The sequence below is a fragment of the Branchiostoma belcheri genome, unplaced genomic scaffold, assembly GCF_001625305.1.
Source record: "Branchiostoma belcheri isolate BF01 breed outbred unplaced genomic scaffold, Haploidv18h27 scaffold32, whole genome shotgun sequence".
Classification (NCBI taxonomy): domain Eukaryota; kingdom Metazoa; phylum Chordata; class Leptocardii; order Amphioxiformes; family Branchiostomatidae; genus Branchiostoma; species Branchiostoma belcheri.
In genome coordinates this window covers 3,012,070-3,037,562 of record NW_017803932.1, presented here as the reverse complement: position 1 = coordinate 3,037,562, position 25,493 = coordinate 3,012,070, and the positions used below count along the sequence as shown (strand labels likewise).

The window sequence follows — 25,493 nt, the reverse complement described above, 5'->3', positions numbered from 1 at the left end:
TAACTCTTCAACGAAACAAGATGACAAAAAAACGGATTTCAGTTTACATCTCCAGAGCTTTCCAATGATACCAAGTTTGCACTGTTTTTGGTAACGCCTGAGGGGCGGAAGCATTTGTACTACGATGGCTTTGAATTTAAAAAAATGCACGACGAATGTATTCCCTACGGAATTGATTTTGCCTTCGGACCGAGCAGGAAAGGCCTTTGTTGCTATGCATGTAAAAGGCACCATTTTGAACGAATTTTGGCTTTTTGCACACAAAAGAATAATGGCTGTCATTATTCACGTTTCTTCTAAATAGATGAAGAGAGAACAAGTTTTTAGTTTCAATTCATATCGAAATGTGACCACCTGTGAACACAATTATATTTTGAATCTTACAAAATCAGAGATTCAGCTGCAAAAGATTTGCCTGCCCATCGATAACGAGTACATATGTATGAGTGGGGTAGGGAGAAGAGTTGAGGAAGGGTAAGAGTGGGGGAGTTGAGGAAGGGTTAAGAGTGGGGTAGGGGGAAGAGTTGAGGAAGGGTAAGAGTGGGGTAGGGGAAGAGTTGAGGAAGGTTATGATTAAGCCTAAACCTACGCACCTCATCCTCCAATCCTGTATATCTGACTACAAGCGGGAAGTAAATAATGACCAAGCCGCCAAATAATTTTAAAAAAAATTTTAATTCTCGACTCCCGCCCATAAATCCCAAACGCTTAACCCAACTGTCTTTATACTTCTTATGGTGACATAACAAATGGTAATGGATATGCGGAAAGCATATACATGTAGTCCCTTGCTGGGAATATAGTAGTCCAATTATACATAATCATACTATACTTATATTTAATTATGCATAACAATTTTGGCATTACACATAATCATACATAACCTTTTGAACCATTATACATAATTATACATAACCCTTTGACCATTATACATAATTATAGGGCTGACAGTACAATTACCTTTGGCCATAGGAACCTATGGTCAATACACTGAAACAAGTCCCCTTGAAAGTACTTTCTCACATTTCAATCTCAAAAATTCTTCTGCACCAGAGAGCCACAAGTTTCCCAAATATAGAAAGAAAATAGGGGGTTGATCAGCTCAAACTCTTACAACAGCTGACAACGTTGAACAAACCCTACTTTTGACCTAATTTTCTCATGTATCCATCCACCCTGGGTAGGCAAGACCTCATTATTCAGGTCTCTTAGTTTTTATTATGCCCACTTAACTGGTGAAATGAACAAAATTTGAAGTTTAGACCCTACCTGTTCCTTCTAGCCCCAAAATCTCCAAGCTGGACCAAAAAAAGATTTTCAAAGATATTAACTAGGAACTACAATTGTGTTCCCATTTTGGGGCCTCTACTGCACAACGCAATTGTAGTGTCTGCCCTATACATAATCTACATGACCATTATACATAAATTATACATACACTTACTTTATGTATTTATCAATAACTTTGGAATCATACTTATGAACAATAGCTGCTATGCCAGCTATACAGATACAAGTGCAATCGATTTATTATACCCTACCGTACACTTGTGAAAAAAAGAAAGCTTTTCCCTTAGTCTGTAGATTTCCCTTTGTTCCTTCCATCATCTTCATAAATTAAATGTATTACATGTACTAGTGAAAATGATAAACTTTCCTTCCTACTACAAAAGATCTTTAGTAACACACAATTATTCAGTAACATGGAATATATGCTGCATATATATCAAATCTACCACCTCAATGACACAAATTCTATATTATGTGATTTTTATGTAAGGCCTCAATTGTACCTACTTTGTCAAGGCATAAAATGGAACCATATTTAAGTCAAATGTAGGTAGCAGATATCTTTAAAAAATTAGAATTAGAATAGATTAGAAAACACCATGCATTCAATAAGTCAATCTACCTATTAAAATTGAGTATACCTTAAGTTTACATTTCTTTTTCCCAAAAGATTTATGTGTATGTTTTTCAAAGCAGGTGCTACACAATAATTGCATATTAAATGACCCATGACAAAAATAAGTGTTACTCATTTTATGATACAATGTAGTTGAAAGCCGATATATACCAATGAAGTTAAATGACATTCATAGCATGGTACACATCATGGTTAAAACACCATGTCATATAATCGATCACAAAAATATACAGAAATACAATGTACATGTAGCACATTCAAAGAATTCAGTATAACTCACAGCCAGTCTGACAATAATGTGTACTACATTGTGTACACGTATAGATATCCAATAACTACCAACAGGTTTTTTAAAAATCATATGATTTAAGCATCACATTATTCCGGGTAAACATCACTCTGTATTTACTGCAAAAACATTGACATTTGATAATGCACAGAATTTTGAAAGGATTTACCAAGTAACTGAGTTTTATATACTGAGTGATTTGTAGACAGTGGTTCACATGGCAAGCTTGGCCGAAACTGTCTAATCTGTAATTCATCAATGTCAATACCAATAATGAAAAAAAGGGTTGTGAAGGACAAGAGAATACTAGTACATGTATGACAAATCAATATTGATAGATGGTAAAATGTAGATGTGAAAAATTGATTTGATCATGACTTGTGAAAGTCACCCCTCTGACCTCCAGTTTTGCTAACTAGGTGGATGTTGTCTATGTTGATGTCATGTGTGACTGCTTTGCACATGTCATACACCGTTAGTGCTGCCACGGCCGCTGCCGTTAGTGCCTCCATCTCAACCCCCGTCTTTCCCGTGGTGCTGACCTCTGACACAATGTGAACTGCATGCTGGGAAGGATCCAGACGCAGCTGGACATCCACTTTACTGATGGGGATGTTGTGGCACAAGGGGATGAGATTACTGGTGTTTTTAGCAGCCATGATGCCAGCGAGCTGTGCAACTGTTAGTACGTCACCCTTCTTCATCTTGTTGTCCTTCACCAAGGCAAAGACATCAGCACTCAACATCACCGCTGCAGCTGCCGAGGCCGTCCGTCGTGTGTTATCTTTGTGTCCAACATCCACCATCTTTGCCGCTCCTGTTTCGTCTGTATGTGTCAGATGAGCCTCACGGGACCCACCGACAGCAGGGACATCTCCATTTTCTGCAGTACCATCACTACCAGAGAACTTTCTTTCACTTCTTGTTTGATGTTTGTTATTCTGCAAATCTACAATGCAAGAGCTGTCCAACCTGCATGCACCATGAATGGAGGTGCTATAGAATTGCTGCAGCCAACAATTTCGTCCTCCTAATGCCCTTTCTAAAAAGCCCTTTACTCTACATGTAGATCTACCCTGGATGTAAAGGTGGAAAATTGTGTTTGGCAAAAAGCAACCAGATCCTTTTGTCTTGGCCGTGACCCACTGTAACCCATTGCTGTGTGAGATTAAATTGTGCTCTTCTTCAAAATTACTCTTGGTATGGATTTTCCCTTCATGACTGATGACGTCCTGATGACTATCTGTGCAAAATTACAATGAGAAAGGGAGAAAGTCAGTGAAATTGCAGGCATTCACAACATACACATAAAGAGGGAGGAGATAAGGAAGGATCCATTTCTGCTTGTAGCAGTATGAGAATTATGTCAAAGTTGTCAGAGAGCCTTTATTTCAATGAAGTTTAGGAATGTGTTTGTACCTGTATCAACCTCAATTCTTCACAATGAACAATGATTACATTTTTGTCCATTGTGTATAAGAAACAAGCCATCTACAACAAAAACATGTTAATTTAAATAACTTTTATAGTGAGAGAAGAGTTTGCTACCTTGAGGAAAATTTGACTTTGAAATTTTGTAGTATCATTACCAAGTCATTACAGCTCCTGTTTTGAATCACTGTGTGGATATGAACACATTGCCCTGCTGGACATACAATGTATCTCCCAGCCGTGCCAAACTCATTACGTGACTAATCTCGGCAGGGTAATTTCCACACACACATGGATAATCAACCCGGCCTGCTGGAAACTAATAATGTCCAGACGCTGCGGATGATGAGGCCCTAAAGGCAGCTACCGGTGAATTGTTAAAACACATAAAAAAGTTAAGCTCAAAAAGGTGAATCAGTTCTCTGGACATGGAAGAGCTGGTCTCTAGGCTTGTGTTAAGAATGAGAAAATTTGTCAATGAATCTAAGTGGCATTATGACTAACATTCCTGTCACACACTCCATTTATATAGCACATTTAAGAAATTCATTTTTTGCATGCTCTGTTTATGATATAGGTCAGAAAGGACTTCTAATTGGTGATTAGAGTGTGTATCAACTACTGCTACAAGTCAAAGAGTGTTAATGGACTTAACTTCATTGGACAGTTACGTATTAAAGATTTTATATGGCCAACACCAGATAGTGGACTGAGCATTCACCTCTAAACCTGTCACTGTTTTTTGATGACTTAGACTTAGAGTCAGCAAGCTTTTTTTGCAGAATGTTTTTCAGGGAAATATGTTATCATAAGTGGTACCAAATTCCTTTATCTTTCATTAAAATGATGAATTTCTTCGAATTCTGTAATTTTCCTTTCCAGGAAATCAGAGTATAAATTGCGCAGTGAACCCTTAATCTTACAAAATGCAACTCATTCCGAGTTGTACTGTGTGACTGTTTATAGGATTAGGGGATTTTATAACACAGATGTTCTGCACATTCTATAGAATTACCAACTTGGTATGATTTAAGCTGGGTGATACCACTGGGAGTATGAAATAGTTATAGGTATTAACTAATCTATCAATTACATGGAAATGGGCAAGCATTTTTGACATGTAAGCTGCCACATAACTGCTCAGTGAATATGGTAAAACAGATATTTTTCTCAACCGTTTCATGTAGAAATTTATTGCCATGCATATGAATGAATTAATTTTGACAGCTATCAGCTTTTAAGTTTAACAAAAAATGACAACACTTACAATGTACATTTTACCTCTTAATTACAGACTGTCTGTGAATTGTGTTAGAAATAAAAAAAAAGAACATAAAAAAATAACACTCACCCACCAATGAGAATCATGGGCCTATTCTTCATCTTTGCAATGTTGAACATCCCTGCAATTAAAGGAATATCAAATGGAAGAAGAGTTTTTTTAAAACTGAAAATCAGCTTTTGGTTGAACTAATTATAGATACATTTAACCTTGTGCCAATTAAAACTTACAGTGAATTTTTGCGCATCAGTTTTGTCACTAGTAAAGCCATAATTACATTCATCCTTTGAGGCACATCATTACCTGAGGTATGCAACATGTACTTCTTCAGAAAGCAAAGAAACTATCATTTCCAAAAGAGCTGAACGTTAGAAACAACATAGATAATTACAGTCATCTTAAAGAACACGGGGCTACCAAGTCTGTATTTCCTACTCATTTCAGTATAGAATCGGCAACCACATGATACAAAAGGTGTGACTGGAAGTAAAAGGTTCTGTTCAACCTTTACGTTCCCCACTTTAGACTGAGTGAAAGGGAGGATTTTATGTATGACCTTCAGTGTCAGTCTTTCATTTTTCACCACCGGTAAGTGGATGAAGGACACATATGCGCTATTACACCCTGAGGAACACTTGGCATTTAGCTGGAAGTAACAGCGTGACATTGCATCAATCATACTTCCTTCAATAAAAAGGTTTTCACAATGGGGGCACCGTTAGAAAGTGTTTATTTGGACTAACACCACGTTAATCTTTTCCTTCATTACTTGTTGCGCTCTACGTGGTAACCCTCTATTCAAAAGAGCTGACTGTAGAGAAGTATCTTGTTTTTTTTCCTTAAGGTCATATCTTGAGCTTGCTTTATGTCATGTATATGAAGAATGTTCAAACAGTAAAGTGAATGCTGGCAGCTGAGGGGTAAGTACCTACCGTAGTGATTTAATAGGGTGAAAGGAAGGAAGGAATGGAGGCAATAATAAAGGATGGAAGGAAGGTTGGAGGCAAGGATGAAATTATCATAACATGAAGATGTTTAGAATTCTTTTTTCTTTTCAGTTTACCCTGGTAACACTTAGTCTAGTATCTATTTCAATCCCTAATATTTTTTCTAACTAGAGAAAAATTCAATTACCATATCATATGGCATATCCAGCTTGTTTGGAGTGAAAAATACTTGCAAATTCAAAAACAAAGAAGTGCACCACCCTCACTCCTTACCCTTAAAGAATTGCTGACTCTGTTCCATACATTAGACAAACCCTATGTAATGTTGAAGGATGTAGAAACCCTGACCACATCTTTCATCAGGTCCCTGGGGTCTGATAAGTATGACATTAACTCCTATAATGAATGTCAGTGGACTGATTACTTCCTACGCTCTATTACCCATACTGCCACATGCTAGCCTGTTTATCCTGAGGTAATCAGGCTTTGTTTCTCTTTTCTGGATGAAAAAAGCTAGATATGGTTCCAACATTTTTTTTGTCAAGTGAGCTCTGGGTTTAAATATCATATACCTTGATACCATTGATGATGATACCTGGTCTTACATAACTGTTTCAGAAAATTTTGACTTTGAAGACATTAGATTTAATCTATCTACTGTCAAGGGCATCGTCATAAGGAAACAAGGAGCAAAAACCAACAACATACAACCTTAAGAGCTAAAGAAGTTAAAATTTTCAAGGTAGTCAGTCTATTCAAAGCTGCATTGTCTGTTAGAATTGAAAGGATCCTGCTACATATAACTCTACAGCTTAGATATCATAATTCTATTTTCTTTGCATCAGTTCCATAAAATCTAAAAGGACTTTGATAAAATTAGCAAAATGTCCATGAGATTCAAGGAAACATTAAAAGATACTAATGTGGCCTTTACGAAATGATAAAGTTGGCTATAATGATCACAGCAGACTGGAGACAAATAAAGATAGGCCTGTCTTCTGCCCTATGAGAAGTCATCCATTAGAAACATAAAGTCTTGACTTCGCTTCACCTTTTGAGCCACGAGGGAAGATCGTTTGCCCTCAAGTACTATAGTATACCTACACAACATAAAACTTTCTTTCATTGGCAAACTGCAAGTCTAGAATGCTTGATGAGTTTTCAGATTGTGTAAAAGTACAGGTCCAGGAGCTTAATGAGCTGCCAACAGATTGATTTTTTCCCTGTTGGCACAAATTTGTCATGTGTATTATACATGTATATGTTTGTCTGAGTCAACCTCCAGAATTAATGGTTGTGGGTGCCAGTACAAAATAAAGAAAGGCAGCATGCAATAGCATCAATATCTTCACCAATATCAGATATCGAAGTGGTCCAAATTGACATACAGATAAATTATAACTAATAGGTGGTGATCTTCCTGGTAGGCATCTTTTTTCACACTGAGGATTCCTACTGGATTCAAGAGAATTTATGGAATACTTTTAGTGATCTCCTAGTCATTCTGGCTTTAGGCTTGCTTACGCCAGTTTACAAACCTCTAGAGGTGTAATGATGATCTTGTACCACTTCAATAGGTCAAAAGGTCACAAAAGACAAACTGCACTGCACCATGGGAAGTATTTTACCTGCGTGCTGTTTCTTTTTCCTCCCTACTGCTGCTCCTATGATCTTAAGAAGCTCCTCCTCTGAGGTACGGGCTCTTAAGGTATCTCGAAGGGATACCTCTGAATTCCCAAACAGGCACACCTGTGGAGGAATACATCTAGGTGAAACGGTGTGAACACAGTAACTATTATGATATAACAAGAATAGGTTTCTCACAGTGCCTCATGTTCCATCCTGATTACAGAATGCACAATTTACAGATTTACAGAAGTCACTTAGAAAATATACTGTCAAACCTGTCTAAAACGACTACACTTAGACAAGTGGTCTTCTTATACAAAAGCATGTCAAAACAGAAAACAAGAAAGCTGCAGCAAATTTAAACCAATTCTACAATAGACTGTTCCGTAGACCCATCCGGTGCCATTTTACATTGAGCACAGACTGTCATGTTATCGAAATCAATGGCTTTCTTGCTAGTCATCATCAAATGCAAAAAATAACAAGGGCCAAAATATTGCTGGTCATGGTTGCTTTGGACAAGATTGTGGCTTAAGCAACTCTCTTAATGCTTACATCTATGAGGACAAAAATCGAGACCGAGAAAAAGCGGTTGTTACATGTATGGCCAGATGGCCAGCATATGATAAATCGTTTTGATATGCAGAGCCTGTACCTTAAGATTTCCATCAGCAGTTATCCTGAGTCTGTTGCAGGACCCACAAAAGTGTTCAGACATGGACGTCACAAAACCCATCTGGCCACGGAAACCTGGCACTCTGTAGGCCTGGGGAAGAAAAAGTGGAGAGAAAAATGTTTGTCATAACAGTTTCAACAGTTCTTTAATACTAACCTGAACATACACTATTAGATTGTCTGAACTAAATAGAAACTGACACTGAAGGATGATGCTTTTAACTGTACCTTGGAGGTGTCATTGGGTCCATCTCTCATTTTCTCCAGGTCAGGCCACCTCTGACGGATGGTGTCTAACATCTCCTGGTAGGTCACCATCTTGTTGTGGTTCCACTTGTTACCTGCAGAAGGAAGAGAACCAGGTGCGCATACTTCAACTATGTTTTAAATTATCAGTGCATAAAAGTCTCTTCCACAGTTTTTGTTCAACAGAATCGACTTGATCAGAATGATGCAAGTCACAACTGTTACAGCTCAATAACAAGTAATGTAGTTGTCAATTGATGTCCACTACAACTAATGCATGGATTAAGAGATTTATGTGGTGTAGCAAACTGTAGAACACATGAAAGACTGTTTTTAAAAGACATATAGTATATTGACAATCATGTTTTGTACATTTCAGATATATTTTATGGAGATTGCTCCTGATGACTGCATTTGGGTTCAGGGTATATCCTGATAGTATAAGGCTGCAGTCTAGCTGTCTGTTTTGTTGCTGTTTCTGGTTTACAACATTTATTGACTCCTTTCCCATTTACTGATGATTAGAATTTCAACCAATGAATACTGACTCAGTCAAGTGACTTGATCACTGATTGCCAAGTCTACAGCATGGGAGACTAGCTTGTGCACATGCTTATCAACAAAATTGCACAGTGGCTTTAAATTTGTTGCAGTCTAAAATCACTCTTAAAGTTTTGTTTGAGTTAACAACATAATTTAAATCGTTCGATGTATAACTTTTTAAGGGAGAAGAAAAACAATGTCAAGTTGATCTGGTCTTTAACAACTCAATTGCTTACACATATGGCCACCAGTGTACCTTTTTCTGTTCTGACAACAGTATGGCAACATCAAGGTTATTTCAGAGCTATAACTCACAGTCATAAGCAATTCCTGGTAGACCTTGATGTCAAAAGGGTCAGTTTTAGGGTGTAATTGGGAGCACCCCTTCTTTTTCAGTTCACAGAAAGGTATACCTCTGCATCCATATATAAGTTGCAAATTGTAGATGGAATAGTTATATAGAGGATTGAGACATGTTTGATATGTCCCCAGGGAATAGAAATATTTTGATTAAAATATGACGTTGGGTCTTGCATCCTGACCTTTGGAGTGTCAAGGCGAATGAATAAAAGAATGTAATTTGGTTGATATGATGTGAATTATTATTATTATTAATATGACAGCAGAGATGCATATTGTATGATGAACTGCTTAGGAATAGGGGAATTCAGGAATAGTCACTGTGTCTCATGTGTGTCTCATGTTACATTGTATAAAACAGACCCTCTAGGGTATACAGTAGATTAGGACTGGTACAATTCATGCAAGATGAGCTCTTTCACTTGTCTCACACCTAAAAAGAAGATATTATTAATCAGATGGAGGTTTTGTTCTTTTTTTCTTCGTACAAATTCACACAGCAGATGGATTTGAAATGATAAATTATATATTAAGTATTCACAAACACATTGGCATGTTGGAAAAGTAATCATTGACAAATGATAGTCTTTGCAAGATATGAAATTTATAAAATTCTATTCTGTGTAACTTTTACAACAAGCTAAAATCAATGCCTTCATGTAATCATGGATACATTACTTGATCTGTGCCTAACGAAGCATTTAATGATTCATGGTCTAGGGGTGTCATGCACCAAATTTCAGAACTGTTACCCACTCATAAATAAATAATGTTAGGGACCTTAATCCTATTTAGGGTGGGGGCGGTTGGTTGTGGTAGAAAACTAGCAGCAGCTTTTTGTTGCACATTAAAATAAAACTACAGTTTGACAATTATTGTGTAAACTATTGTGTAATCATTTGTTACATCTATTTTCCACTACAGCTTTATCCCTGCCCCACGTTGCTACTTATTCAAAATTTCTATCATTTGGATTTCCCAGTTCCCGTTCATAATAGGTATGCATGCAAGTAGGCAATTCAGAACACGACTTCCAAAAGGTTCTCCCTGAATTTTGCAAGATCCCAGATCTACCAGGTCATGTAACCAGCAGCAACTACATGACGTACTAATTGAGACCAGTACTGTCTAATTCTGTAATAGACCTGAAGCCAATAACCAAAGAGTCTAATGACAGTCTCTCAGCCCACGTGTGCATTAAACATAAAAGGAAAGGCCATCCCCTGCTAACTAATTACAGGTACAAGGGGAAAAGATGTGGGCACCAGTAGAATGTCAACACGTTCTGGAACTTCTGGATTGTATACAATCATACATCTCCTAACTTACATACAAAATATTTCTTTTGGAAAAGTCTAATGGCTTGAGTTAATTTTGTAAAAAGGTGACAGGAAATCTATGGAAGCCAGTAGAATCCAGAAACAATATAAAGGTTATCAAAAACATGTCATCCCAGCAGATGTTCTGAACAAAAACTGCCGCACATGAGAATCATGCACTTATGTAAGTGACAGGGAAGAAAAACAAAACTTGAAGAAGAAGATTGATGTGGAACCTAAAAGGAGGGGAAAAATCTTCCAAGTAGTCAATGGATAGCCCCCAATTACACATGTATTGACTAGATTTAAAAAAATACTTACCATCAAACGGCATGTACTCTATAAACCTCACATCCAGAGCCTGTAAGGTATAACAACAGAAGAAAAATGATATGAATGATTAATAGGGGAATCATGAATGAACCCATATTGCGTTAACATCCCACTGATTTTAGAAAGTAAGTAATGCATACCCTTGGTGCATTAGGAGGTGGGGTCATAGTGCTACAAACAATCTGCACAAGGTCGCTGGAATGTCGGGAAAAATCTAAGGTCATTCAAAGTCAGCAGCCATAAAACGAGCCAGGAAAACATTTTATGTCAACTACCCTTAAGCTAAAAGTTGTCAGAAAATACTCTTTCTGTGAAGTTGATCAAAAGGCTTTCTACAATCAATTAATAAGGTATGACCTTGTATCTTGATGATAGCCTACATGTTTGCAGAAAATGAACATACATCATTGTACGTATGATACATGAACATCACTTCAGTTTCAATTCACAGTAGGTTGTGAGATACTACAGGGTGTTTCAGGGACTGTGTCTCCACACAGTTGTTTACGTAGCTACTAAAAGCTTATCATACCCCTGGAACAAACCCAATTTGGGCTGGGAATTACAATGATCTTAGCGACACACCACTTGGTAATTAAGCAAAATCCACCATCTGCCATTGACTCTCAAGATTACAGAGTCTGACACACTGTGAACTAATGTCATATGACTCACAATTTTGTTCTTGGACCGGGAAAGTACAATATTATAGTACCCACAGACAAGGTCAAATGTGGTGAGAGAAAATTTGTGCAAAATCAATGCAGCCGAAAAGCGTTATCGATCCTGACGGCCTGGTGCTGTGAATTACGTGTAGTTCAAGGTCACCTGGGTCAGGCCCATCACATTAACTTTACAAAAGCAACAATTTACTGACTAATACATGGGCTTGACAGTGATGTATGAATGTGTAAATTCATTGATTTTAAGACCAGCCAGTAGATAGTGATATGTTTGCTTACTTTTGGCAAAATAAGGTACAAGAAATATCAAAATTTGATTCTTTCTTCACTTTGAAATAACACTGTGTGACAATACCATTCAGTTATATAATGTCATGTACAAGTTGTACTATATTCAATTTACAGCTGACACATGCATGTTGCCTGCAGAATTAATTGCTTCAATCCCTGTATTCTATCATATCCTGCACCCGGGGCGTCTAGTGGAGACTGGTGGTTACAGGACAGCTGTTGGGAGTTCCAAAAAGACCTGGCAGACTTCCAGGGGCTACCGTGTGATTTATTGTACGCCGCGTCCCAGTGCAGATGGTTCGTCTGGAAACTCTGATCGTCTTTCATGACGTTAATTCTGTGCATGCCATGACGCTAGAATTATACATCTGTATGCAACGACCCGGCTGTGTGAAGTTTGTGTGATCAAATCAACATAATTTGTACTGTATAGTTCCTTTTTTTCTGTTGAGAATCTGCCTTTGTTGTAATAAAATTCATCTGTTTCTGTTGTAATAAAATCATCTGTTATGCATCTTGATTACTGTTGAAAACACTCATGAATTTGAACCCATCTTGATACATGCTTAGTATACCTGCATTTGCCATTTGCAGCTGCTATTTTTACATGTACGTTATTCCATATTGTGCAAGGAAAATCAACCCTATAAAATAATGGTTACATAATAACCTCTAAAGTTTTAGAAACATAAGGTTCCACAAAAATATGCTTGCCTATATGACTTCAATTTCATTGTATGAATCTGAATTGACAGCAGATTGAATGATATATGGCAATGGATAACTGCACTGACTTTATTTCAAACAATCATGCATGCCAAGCCCTTTCATGAAATATGACTCCTTGCTCATCATATGAATCAATATTAATGGTCTCAGTTATACAAATTGAATATGAATTGCTTTATCTGCAAAGGACCTCCGGATATATGTATGAACAAAACAAAATGTACAACCCAAACTAGAATGTAAAGTTTTTTTGCTGTCTTTCATCATTGACTAGCTTTTAATTCAAAGCAAGAAGTTCATTTTACATTGCATGGAAAACTAAACCAGCTCTAATTCAGACATTTGTTCAGAGCTGAATTTTCAAAAATCATACAAAAGGAAGGAATATGACAGCAATGACCACACAACAACAAATGCTATGTGATGAAACCTATGCAGTCTCAATGACTGAAATTAACATCACGCACGAAAAAGTGACTACGAGTGACGCAGCAACTAGTCACCAAAATGCTTGCAGAACTCTGTAACTGTGGCAAACCAATTTACATGAAATACTTGCTTTAGGGTTACTAGGAGCGATCATCCATTTTGCATGGAACCAAATACCCCGGACTGCGTAGGTAATGATCTGTGTATGGTCATGCCAGCCAAGCATTCTGACAAGTAATAGCTCAACCAAAATTTGAATGGCAACAAAAATTTGCCCCGAACATATTTCACTACGTGAATGTATATGACCTTTTATGGTCGACCCGTTTTTCAAAGAGAATCAATGTGCAAGCTGAGGAAGGCATCTGTCCTTGGTGCTGAAAACCCTGTACATGTGATTTGTACATCACAAAGTGCTCGGGGACCATTACTTATGATGGACTGAGACCAAATACTTTAACTAAAGACACTTTTCAACTTGTTCTTGGTTCTTTCTAAAGCAGAATGGGAAAATCTGGCCTTTACCCACAGAATTCATGAATTTTAAGTGTTTTCAACCAATAACGATGTATCTTACTTATGAGCTTAACACAATAACCCTTTGCATTTATCCTTTAGGACATATACTATAAATATGCTGTTCACATGACTACTTATCCTTTGCCCTTCAGCAGGCACCAACTTTGACATTATTTGAAGCACTGTAATATGGACATATAATAACATACCGATCTGTGTGCTAAAATTTGCCACTGTTAAACTAAAGCTTTTATACCGGTAGTGTAAGTATCATCATTAATTAATCTGTACTTACTTTATCATCATGATCAAAGTGGGTGTTTTATGTGATCCTATTTGCAGTCAATGTATTAGCAAGTTACTTGCTTAAAAGTTTATCCAAAATCCTAAGTCATTACAATAAATGGCGAAATTTACAAGATGATTCACTGCAATACCCTAGCCTTAATTACACAAATCCATCTGTACCAGTATTACCTATATTCAGTTCAGGACCTTCAAACACAGTGATAATGAAATGTGTGACCTTACCTTCTTCTCTGTCATTGCTACAAAGTCACATATTTCTTCTTCATTCACCCCCCTCATCACCACGCAATTGAGCTGGGGAGGGAAAATGAGCATTGCAGTAAGTTAATTAGCGTGCAAAACCACTACCCAGAACAACTTGATTGCTGGGGGTTCTGCATTGCACTCGACAGATTGCTTTCATCGACTACCACTCAAGCATCGTGTGTAATGATACACTGTCACTGTCATTCCTCGATACGTTTCCCAAAACCTTTTAACTAGTAATCTGTATTGATGTATCTCCGGCACTGGGATGCCTTACACTGCATTGCGCTTGATACAATCAAATGGATTTTCTGATTCTTCACCACGCCAAATCACTGCCGGTTCATGTGTTATTTCTAGCCTAGACTTACTGAGTTGGGTGGCAAAACTCAACATTCCATGACATTGCAGTGACCTTTGTGGGTCTGAATAAATATCAAGTATTAGATTTTTTTCAGTTGTCATCTGATTCTCTGCTCGTATTGCAAGTTTTGAACTTTTCTGGATAAACGATCTGTCACAGCGTCACATCTACAGAATTGGAAATGGATTTCCATTAAAGACGTGATTCTTTGTAAATCAAATTTATTACCATATGGCTGTACTGGCAAAGGCCATTTTCAATATTCTGTGCATGACTTTTACATCTACATACAATGATAAAGCCATGAGGCATGACTGTAACAGCTGAGCATAGCACGTTCCGAGCAATTTGATTCCTTGCAGTGGTAGGGTGGCTGAAAATGATGTGGTTGGCAAATTGAGGGAAGTACATTTGTAAGGCCTGACAAATGCTGGGCTAACCGTAAATGGTCACACTGGAAGTATCACATGGCTACAAAGATTGTATCAGCAATAGAACTGATACGTGTAAAACTTCTTTATGCTCTATCGCCTATAGGACCAGGAAAGTACATAATTATATATAATTGAATATCCATCAACTATACAAAGACTTGGCTCTCTCTATAATTACATCACTTTGAAGTTTTCACAAATCTTTCTGGAAAAACAAGTCAACTCAAATTTTTGCACCCACAATTTTTCTATGCTCCTTTGACTAAAAGTTTCTAGTAAGTAAGTTCTGACAAAGTACAAATTTGGCACAAAGTCAATATTCTGAATCCCTCCTATAGCAGTTTCTCTCCTGACATCCTGGCATTCTCTGTTAATTTTCTGCTTGACTGAGTGGGTTCCTCGGAGTGCTGCTGATTGTTGAACCATTGGCTACTCAATCACCTTGAGTCACAGATTTCCTGACACTGTTTGACGACAACAATTTCAAGGACTCATGAGTAATTTTGCACTGACTATACACAATATCACTGAAAACTTGTTTAATTTCTGGAAGTAGTGCACCTAACTACAGCCCTATTAAGAAGTGTACTATGGCCTAGGGACGACCATATTTGTAGTATTTTAATGTACACTGATTGTCAAACTGCCATAGTTTATTGCAGTAATGTGTTGCACGAAATGAAGAGCTATATTAGTTTTCAAGCTGGCTGCCAGGTTTAAGGTGTAATGGTTTTCTTACAAAAATAATTGGACCCACATCTAGTGACCACAAGATTAAACTCATTCAGCCAAGGAGGAACCAAAATCCTGTTAAGTTAAACAATCATGAAGTTTCATGTGCAAACTGGCAACAATTCAATTATAGCTGAACATCTGGCATTTTCTGACATACGGGTAACGTGTTACATGTAATTTATAATTATAAAGCACATGTAAAATTGTACACTGAGGTAATATACAATGTGTTTGAGGCAAGTGTACAGGAAGGTGGCACATTTTCTACATACTTGTGTGATGGCTAAAGGCTAGAGTGCTTCTATATTTGACTCTATATGCTAGGATGTACACTGTACACCTTTTCTCAAAATTGAAATTCTTCAACATTCTGGCTTTGTGTCCCCTTGACCTTCTACCATATTTCCACACCTAAAATGGGATAACATGTAATATCCAGTCCTGTGTACCAGAGATTCAATTTGCACCTCAAAGGTGCAACACATTATTCCCCAATACTACAATTGAGTGGAAACAATTTTCTCAGGAAGAAATAGGGGCGTATCCTGTAAAGCAACGCGACTACATTTGTGGTACTTCAAGATTACATCTGGCCCGTGTAAGGCAATTTCAGCAGGACACAATTTGTAAAGAACATAAAACTGATTCACAATCTGAACAGGCATATTACACAAAATGCATTTAAGACACTTCATTTCTTTTATTATGGTATCAAAGCTAAAAAAAGGAATGAGATTTGGGGGTCATAAATCAAGGTTTTAAATTCCTACATCATTCTGCGATTTACTTTGCAGTAGTTTAAGAATCAGTATCCCTCTCTTAGAAGTTATCCAAGTGCAGAGCTGTTTTTCACCTTTATTGAATATCTTCTTTTACGCATTGAAATCTGTTAATATACAAAAATACATAAATATTGGGTTCCTGTTTCTAGTCTTAAAGAATTTGATCTGCTTCCCCAAAAAGATGTCATAATGGGTTGATTCTAATTAAAAGTCTTTTAAGATCGGTATCATAGTTACATCCTATCATATAACATCACTGTCTGTGATACATCTTTGCTAGAAACCTGTCATCCTCCTACCAATTTGTCACCCTCGGTGGCGCCTGTCTGATTAATGAACATCTGTCACAGGAAATGTCTCCATGGTAAAACTAACAAAAATCAATAAGCCATTAGGGCGTCTTCTGTGGTGTTTCCACAAATTACATTTTCATGAAGTGCAAGTGCTAATAAAAGGAAACAGCAAGAAAGATCACACAGGTCAAAACCTTGAAAGCTGAAACTTCTGACCTATAGTATACCCATGTGTTCATGACCATTTTATATACGAATTAGAAAACAAGATAACAAATAAATGTAACACACAGACATTTAGAGAGCTTATATGATTTTCAACTTGGACCAACAATTGGTATTGTCATTGTCATGCAGTGTACCATGAACAGTGCAAGGTCATGCAAATTTTCTAAAAGTTGTAACAATGTTTAAAATCCCTCTTTGAAATACATGATTGTGCACAGTGACACACTCTGTTTCAAAAATTCAATTTCATGTTGTAATCTGGCCCCAATAAGTGAAAGACCAGAAACTCACCTTAACTGGATTGTAGCCTAGTTCCAGGGCCTTTTCCAGGCCTTCCATGACCTTCTCCCAGCCTGCAAGTACAGATAAACATGGCAGATAAGAAAGTACAACTGTCAATAATTCACCTTGTCACCTCTGGAGTGGAGAGAGCTCAGCCTACAGGCCTTACTGCAGCCTACAGTCGCCTGATCAATGCCAACCGACCATGTCAGTGTTGAGTGGAGTTGTTTATAGATACATGTATTTAGTAGCATGCATATAAGTGAACAAAAACATGATTCAACACTACTTGTAAAGATTAGTCAGAACCAAGATATCTAGGTCATATATATTTTTCTTTCAATGCTACTTGATATAAAATAAAAGGATATTCTAAATAGCACCCAGAGCACAGCGCATTTCATTGTCACAGTGGGTACTACAAATTACAATGTCTTGAAAAATGTTGGTTATCATCTGTCAAGCACATTTTACATTGTGTGCTACCAATTTATTATATTATCAGGGACAGCACTCTTCCATAGTTTCACCAGACTCTCAATCCTGTGGTACTCTAATTTTACAAAACATGTAGATGGTTCTAGATTAAATAAAAAATTTCAAGCCATGTAAAGCAGTACAACTTGTGTAAGTTACACCATAACCATAAAATGTTTCCATATTTCACCAGTTGCAGTAAGTGTGTAAGATCACAATGATTGTTAGAAGTACTGCAAATGAGTCGGAAAGTCTCTTCCTACTATTAAGGCACAATTTCTTGAATTGATTGTAATGTTCAATATACCAGAAGCAGCTGTGGATAAAACATTCCAAACACCCTGCGTTCCATATGCAGTTGGGTCTCTCACAATAGCAATATGATGGGGACATTCTGGTGTCTTTACAATGGTAAAGATTTATCACATATTGGTGATTCACACTGTTATACACCTAAACATTCAGTGTAATGAAGTCATTACACACTACAGAATTAAGTGGTTTTTGATCTCCAATATTAGCTTTGTTGATACTGTTTGGGACTTGACTGCATAGTATTGTTACTTTTCTCTACCTTGTTTATTTCTTCTCTAAGTTTAAAAAAGTAAGGACAGAAGTGACAGCATAGGCATGTTCAGCACCAAGGACAGGGACAGTAGTGTTAGTGTGGGCATGTTCAGCACCAAGGACAGGGACAGTAGTGTTAGTGTGGTCATGTTCAGTACCAAGGACAGGGACAGTAGTGTTAGTGTGGGCATGTTCAGCACTAAGGACAGGGACAGTAGTGTTAGTGTGGCCATGTTCAGCACCAAGGACAGGGACAGTAGTGTTAGTGTGGCCATGTTCAGCACCAAGGACAGGGACAGTAGTGTTAGTGTGGGCATGTTCAGCACTAAAGACAGGGACAGTAGTGTCAGTATGGGCATGTTCAGCACCAAGGACATGGGCAGTTGTGTCAGTATAGGCATGTTCAGCACTCAGGACAGGGAAAGTAGCGTCAGTGTGGCCATGTTTAGCACTAAGAACATATGTGATTTATTTCAAGTGATATTCCAATGATATCACTAAGGAAATATACTTAAATGTGTTCTATTCACAATTCAAGAAGAAAATATGGTGCATGCAAAAATGTAAATGCCTGTAGACTGTAAAATACCAAAACTCAACTTACGTATTTGGGACTTAGACAATTTGTAAACACCTCACATACAAGTATGTATCAAGCAATAAAAATGGCCTGACTGTTGCAGAAAATGTCAAAACAAGTCATAAAGTGGTTTCCCCCTCTATCAGCAGTTGCACAGTCCAGTAAGTATGAGGACCACTGTTCGCTTCTTAGTAGTAAACCTATAGTTTCAATCTCCAAGGGTGTAAAACACTTGGTTTGTATTCATGCAAAGCAATTTTGCCACCATAAAATATCTGGATGAATTGTATCCCTGCTGAAAAGTGCCCTGAAAAGTGCTCCTGTTGGGAGCCTGAACATTTTGGGCAACATTGTGATTCTAAAGTCTTTTCAGTTGATAGTGTTATGATCTTCCTGAATGTGTGCATTTATCATACTTTGTTTTACATGCACAAATTTTATCAATACATGTCACCGTCATTTAATTATGCTATTGTTATCTTACAATACTGAGTAAAAAGCTCTTTGATCACACACAACTTTTTAAAATTGTTTGTCAGCCAACAACATCCTAATGACTGCATGTTTCTGACAAGCTAAGTAAGGTTTTGACAGATGAGTTGGCTAGAAGCTATCTTTTCATGTTGAACCAGATAGAGAGAGAGAGAAAGAAAAGAGAAGTTGGCAGCATAAACAAAAACTGGCATCCAACAGAGCTTATTGGGAAGCAAATATACTCCCCACTGTGTGGTAATGATTTTGACACATTAAGATTATCTTGTGTACTTGTTTGGGGTTTGTAATCCCCTGCCGCGTAAAAGTAACAAACATTCTCCCAAATGCTATGACTAGTATGAGAAAATTTCCCTTTCTCAGCATGAGCTCCATTGAGAAATCTCCATCTGTATGTCATGCACTTAAGCTTTATCCTCATCGCAAAGGCAAATGCAGCAGATTTGTTTTTGTGGATTAAAAACAATGCAGATGCTTTTATACCAAGTGTCTAATAGATAGTTATGAAAATTGATCTAAAAGATTACAGCTTGTCAGGCTAGAAAATAATTTCATATCTGGTGCCTTCTTTGTCTGTATTCTGTACCTATATATAAGAGCCCTCACTTCTTTATTTATACTTTTCCAGGATATATACTAGTAGGGCAATGCCAATGTTACGCATTTGAAAGCAGATTAAAAGCAAATTAGAGAAAATTCAATGTACGGAAAGCCAGATACTACATTTAGAGGGGGGGGGACAGGGCTCGAACTTAACTTTTTTCCCTACTGTCCCAGAACTGTCCCAAAAATAAATTCCAACTGTCCCAAAGTGAGGATGGACTGTCCCAAACTGGTTTTTAGGAAGTATGTATTACAACAACAATAAAGCTGAGTCAGAGAACAGTATTGCTGTGTAAGTTAATTGTCAATTGAAATAAACACAAAATCAACTCAAATTGAAACTTGTCTTGGCTGGTTTATTGTGCCGACAAATGACACTTGCTGTAGCCTGCACATTACAAGTGGAAGGAAAGAAATGTTTTTTTTTTTTCTTATGTAAAACTTTTTGTCTAGTAAATGTAAATATTTGTGAATTGTAAGTTGGAAGGCCGATATACTCCTCTGCGGGCGAAGTACCCTGGCTGCCGAAAAAAACGGTTAGCGGCCTGTAAACTTGGCTGGCACCCAGGGTATGGAAGCCCTGGTGCGCAACTATCAAGCTATTGGCGTTTCCCGCGTCTGAAGGCCCTGGTCGGCAATCGGGCTGAATAAAGCCCCCCTCCCCCCTTCCGTAGGCGCATCCCTCTTTCGTACCGGCCGTACGATCTGGAGGCTGACACTCAGTTGTTGAAACCACGCCGTCAGACTGAGATGATCCTGAACGTCTTTGAGGATCGACAGCACTGACTGCATTCGACGCCGGGGCCGCTCGCGGCGAGGAGAAAAAAGAGGAAATTTTCCTCTGTGCCATGCCGGCCATGACTCTCAAATTTTCTGATTTCGGCTGTTTTCGGCATTCCATTCGTCATTTCGCGGGAAACTAGGCGAAGTTTACCGAAAGACACCGTACATTCCCGAGCTTTGCCGGTTCACTATATTTGGCATTGTCAGCTGATCTCCCGAGCATCTCCGGAAATATCCGAACATTAAACAGTTACAGTTCGCCATATATGGCAGATGCCTTGATTGGATGGAAGCTGTGATTGGTTGAATGTTGTTTACATGGATAGAATGTCTGGGAACTGGCGTGGGAAAGTGGCGCCAAGGCGGCGGGCTGCAAATAGATCAAAGGCGATGGGCGGGGCGACAAAATAGTGGCCACATGCGTACACGGGTGCCACACGCGCTGCTCAGCTGAGTGTATATCGAATTCGGCGGCTTTTGGTGAGGCCCAAAAATAGGTTGCGCGCCTGACAAACGTATGAACGGCTGACATTCTGATTGTGAATGTTCGTTATTTTTCCAGTGTCCCAAAAATGTCCCAAAGTGATTTTTCAGTTGTCCCGGCCGAAATTTTAGTGGCCAGGGGACATCGGGACATCGTTAAGTTCGAGCCCTGGGGGACAAAAGTTTGAATGGAATAGCCTTACCTTTCCTCCTAGTAATGAACTCAAACTTGGCAGGCACTAAGGTATCAAGGCTTATGTTCAGCAGGTTCAGCCCTGCTTTGTGAAGTTGAGGCAATTTTCTCTTCAGTGTTAATGCATTTGTTGTCATGGCGATTGTCTCCAGTCCAAGGCTCCTCAGCTTATTGAGTTCCGCTGGAAAAAGTATTAAGACAAGTTTTTCAATAAACGTGAGGGCTCCAGCAAATTGTTTTGAAACCACCCTCATCATAAGTACCCTTCTGTTATCACTATCTAGAGTGTGCTGGTACTGACAGAAATTGCAGCATAATTTCAAGGTTGTCTAAATAGTTATGAAATTTGTTCAATCTTTGCCTACAGAACACTCTTCTATGAAAACTATCAGTCTGAGAATACTGTCTGAATATTAACAGAATTTTTTCTCAATACTTTTGTAACAAATTTTAACTTTGTCTGAATGATTATAGAATTTTGTCTGTACATACTTACAGAATTTTGTCTGTATATACTTACAGAATTTTGTTTGTATACTTATTGTGACAGAATTTTATCAGAAGACTAAAAGATTTTTTTCTGAAACATAAAGCTTATACACATAGAATTTTGCCAGGTAATACAGAATTTTGTTTCAATATATACTTACAAACTATATCCACCACATCTGGCCTGACCAGTGGCTCCCCTCCTGTCAGTCGAATCTTGTTGACTCCTTGGGATACGAACAGCCTGGCTAAAGTGACCACCTCTTCTGTTGACAGCAGTTTTTGCTTCGGTGTTAAGTCCACACCCGCTTCTGGCATGCAATACTGACCTGTTATAGAGATGCAATGTATGGCCAAATTTTATCATAATCTGAGAAAAAAAATCTAAACAAAAAATGTACTTGAAAATGTGCCACAATTACTAAACCAATACTTATTATCAGTTGATCAGTTGATAAAAATACAACTTTTAACATAAATGAACCAGCAAATGGATGTAATTTGTTATAACAGTGCATAGCGATAGACTGCCCTTGTGTGAGCTTTACATGTAGCTCCATATAATTATGCGTTATGGCTTTAACTCAAGCAGCGATATTAGTGCCATATTCTTGCCATAATCTCATAATAAGGCCAAACACTTAATTACACCAAATGCCAGATGATATCCTGGCTTTACAATAGTCTTTTGGGCAAGACTATACATCAAACAGAAGTAACAAGATATTTTGGCAAACCTTAGTGCACATTACCACACATGTATTGTAGCCCCATGTGGCACACATTTGTTTCGACTCAAGATTTGTGAATTTTGGGTACTGAAAATCCTGAAACCTTCAGTGAAGTAACTTGTAAGTTACGTTAACAGTACACCAAGTTTACACTTCAAATTTCAATGCAAAGTGGTCACTTCTACACTTTATTGCAGAGAAACTCTGCTTTATATTATTAGTATTTACTAAAATAACTACTCAAAGGATAATTTATAGATTATCAGGCTCGGGAACTTTCTGAATGGCTTTCATCTCTTCTTCCAATACGCACAATCGTTTATAACTCCATGAACCCAAAACTCATTTTTGAAGTTGGACACAGTTCGTTGGCCATTTCCCTGATGATGATCTCCATTATCTGCATGGCTATTTCTTCAGTGAAGGCTAAAAAAATCTATTCTACAATCTACACTAGATATATGGCCTGAAATACTTTCTTTAATACATGTTAGTGAGGTACAAATTTTTTAAAGTTTTAAAGTTTAATGACATGTGCACATGTACATGTAGTCACAACTAAAATAACAGTGAAAGAATGTGAACTGGTTAAGTAGAAATCCTGTATTCCTATGTCACACTAACACAGGACTGTGAACTTAAACCTGTGAATTACATTCTCCTCTATAACATGCATATGCCTACATGTACTTCAATTATACATCAGTAATAAGTATGATAATCAATACTTACATCTCAGGTTACACCTTTCTGTTAACGATATCCTCAGGTAATCATGATTCCTGCCAAAAGTGTCTGTCAAGAAGGATGAAAACGGCCTGATCTCTTCCCCAGCAAAGTTAGATTTTTTTCTCCTTGCTACAGAGGTTTCCTGTAGATAAAAAGACATTTTTATTATTTCTTGTCATTTCTGCATCACTGATACTGCAAATTGGTTTAATTTGCAGACTGTAATTTCATAGTAAGAGGAAGATATGTTTGCATTTGAAACAATAGTCAATAAATAGTGCAGTACAAAAACTAAATTCAAATGAGTCTGAGAAACAAGACTTGGTACTATAGTAGTAATGAAATTGGTGTGGCCTACAGTTGTAAAACAAAATTTAATACATGATAATGTTAACATTTTACTGCCATCGGTATATACAATTCCTGCAGAAAATATTATTCCTACAGAAATTTAGCTTTTTTCTTCAGGAATTTCTGCAGAAATAACTGTAGGAAGAAAATTTTCAATTATTCATGAAAATTATCATCATCATTCATTAAGTAAACTTCCATTTGACAACTATAAAAATAGTATTTTTAGAACTGTTACAACATGTTAGATGAAAGTCTTGAGATTACAAAGTCCACTGAATGAGACCACTGGAACATATTGGCAACTTGTCAAACAGGTTGTATTAGGAGATGTGATAGATGCTGTCCTAGATCCTAAGGGCAAGTGAGTTTTGCTGGACTACAGAAATGTTACAAAAGTTGTAATACAGTCTCTGGCCTTAAGATGGCCTATAAACTTGTTTTCTGTTACACAGAAACAGGCGCAACTGGGGATGGGTCACATTTTTTGGGTGAAAGTTGAAATCTGTAGACTATATTGAGTATTAAAAAAAGTTGGTAGGTTAAATAACCCTACTACTAGTACTTATGGGTCCTTTGTGGCTCAGTAACCTACATGTAGCTAGAACACATGGTACTAGTATGTGCAATGACTGCCATGTATGTCCCGAGTGGCCTCTATAGCAGACAACACAGGGGGCGTGCATGCCAGCCTCTATGTACAATGTACATGTATAGAGCGCAAAATCAATGTCGTGCAAAACAATGCTCATAAGCTGATAATCACTACAGAACATTACTACGTAGTACTACAGTACAATTATTTCTGGAGAAAACGTTTTGATCACAAATGCCTGGTTAGTAGGCGTATACTAGGCTATGTCATGCTAGTTAGTAATGAGTTACCATATGCGTGATAGTTCGTAATAGCATTTTCTACATATGATTTCTGAGGTGTCATTTAATGACTAAAGGTGCCCTAAGCGATATCAGGGCATTCAAATTGGAAATACTTCGAACAAGACAATCTGTATGGTATTGACACACTGCCAAGTAATAGCACATTTGCTGCTGCTTTGCATATGTCAAGGAAGTTACATTTATTAGCTATGTAGATGTAGATGTAGATGTACTCCTTGCATATATGATGAGTTCACTGGCAAAAATCACAGCTATAACTGTGACTGTAAATATTTCATGACTTACAGTATATGATATAGGTAGTGATGACCCTAGGACTGGCAGGAGGGCATCTTTCACATCTGTGATTCAGTGTGAACTCTACTACTGCTATACAGTTTAGGAGGACAACTTAGGTGTACGAGTATGTTAGAGTATGTTAGTACAACAGACAAGCTGCACTACCTCTATACTGTCATGTCCCACCCAACTACCAGTTCACAAGAACTACCGTCACAGCATAAGGCGACGGGAACTACAGTCGAACCAACCTGCGAACTTTACCCGATATTGCCAGGGGGCATGTGGACAAGGTACGCAAAAAAATGCACTGCAGCGATGTGCTCAAGCTTAGCCGGTACCATTATGACATTACAAACCTTTTGTGCATTCTCTCGAGTCTCCTCTTCTTCTACCGGTTCAGGCACGCTAGACTGCAACCTTGTAAACCTGGCCAGACAACCCAAACTGCTTACAGCGGGAGAACTGTAAAGTTTTAGACCTCTCCACGCCATGGTGGACCAACAAAATGCATAAAGCACCGGCCTAGGG

General features: G+C 37.8%; 1 protein-coding gene across 2 annotated transcripts; it reads right to left on the bottom strand.

Annotated features, from left to right (window-relative positions):
- Window positions 1-690: 690 nt before the first annotated feature.
- Window positions 691-25,493, bottom strand: LOC109475001 (molybdenum cofactor biosynthesis protein 1-like). 2 transcript variants are annotated; one of them, XM_019775522.1, is made up of 12 exons: window positions 25,322-25,493; window positions 23,436-23,574; window positions 22,134-22,301; window positions 21,494-21,664; window positions 17,315-17,376; window positions 14,164-14,235; window positions 10,970-11,009; window positions 8,409-8,521; window positions 8,161-8,271; window positions 7,505-7,625; window positions 5,003-5,050; window positions 691-3,459 (listed from the first exon to the last, which is right to left on the bottom strand). In XM_019775522.1, the coding sequence occupies exons 1-12, from the start codon at window positions 25,454-25,456 to the stop codon at window positions 2,588-2,590; spliced, it is 2,052 nt and encodes a 683-aa protein (XP_019631081.1). In that variant the 5' UTR covers window positions 25,457-25,493; the 3' UTR covers window positions 691-2,587. The 2 variants fall into 2 exon arrangements, with proteins under 2 accessions (XP_019631081.1, XP_019631082.1); XM_019775523.1 differs by having other exon boundaries at window positions 3,357-3,459; window positions 4,999-5,050.

Coding starts and splice junctions, on each gene's coding strand:
- LOC109475001 (XM_019775522.1), bottom strand. CDS start 25,456: ATGGCGTGGAGAGGTCTAAAACTTTACAGTTCTCCCGCTGTAAGCAGT. Junction 8,272..8,408: donor GACCCAATGACACCTCCAAG/GTACAGTTAAAA, acceptor TTTCTTCCCCAG/GCCTACAGAGTGCCAGGTTT. Junction 3,460..5,002: donor TAGGCCCATGATTCTCATTG/GTGGGTGAGTGT, acceptor AATTTTGCACAG/ATAGTCATCAGGACGTCATC.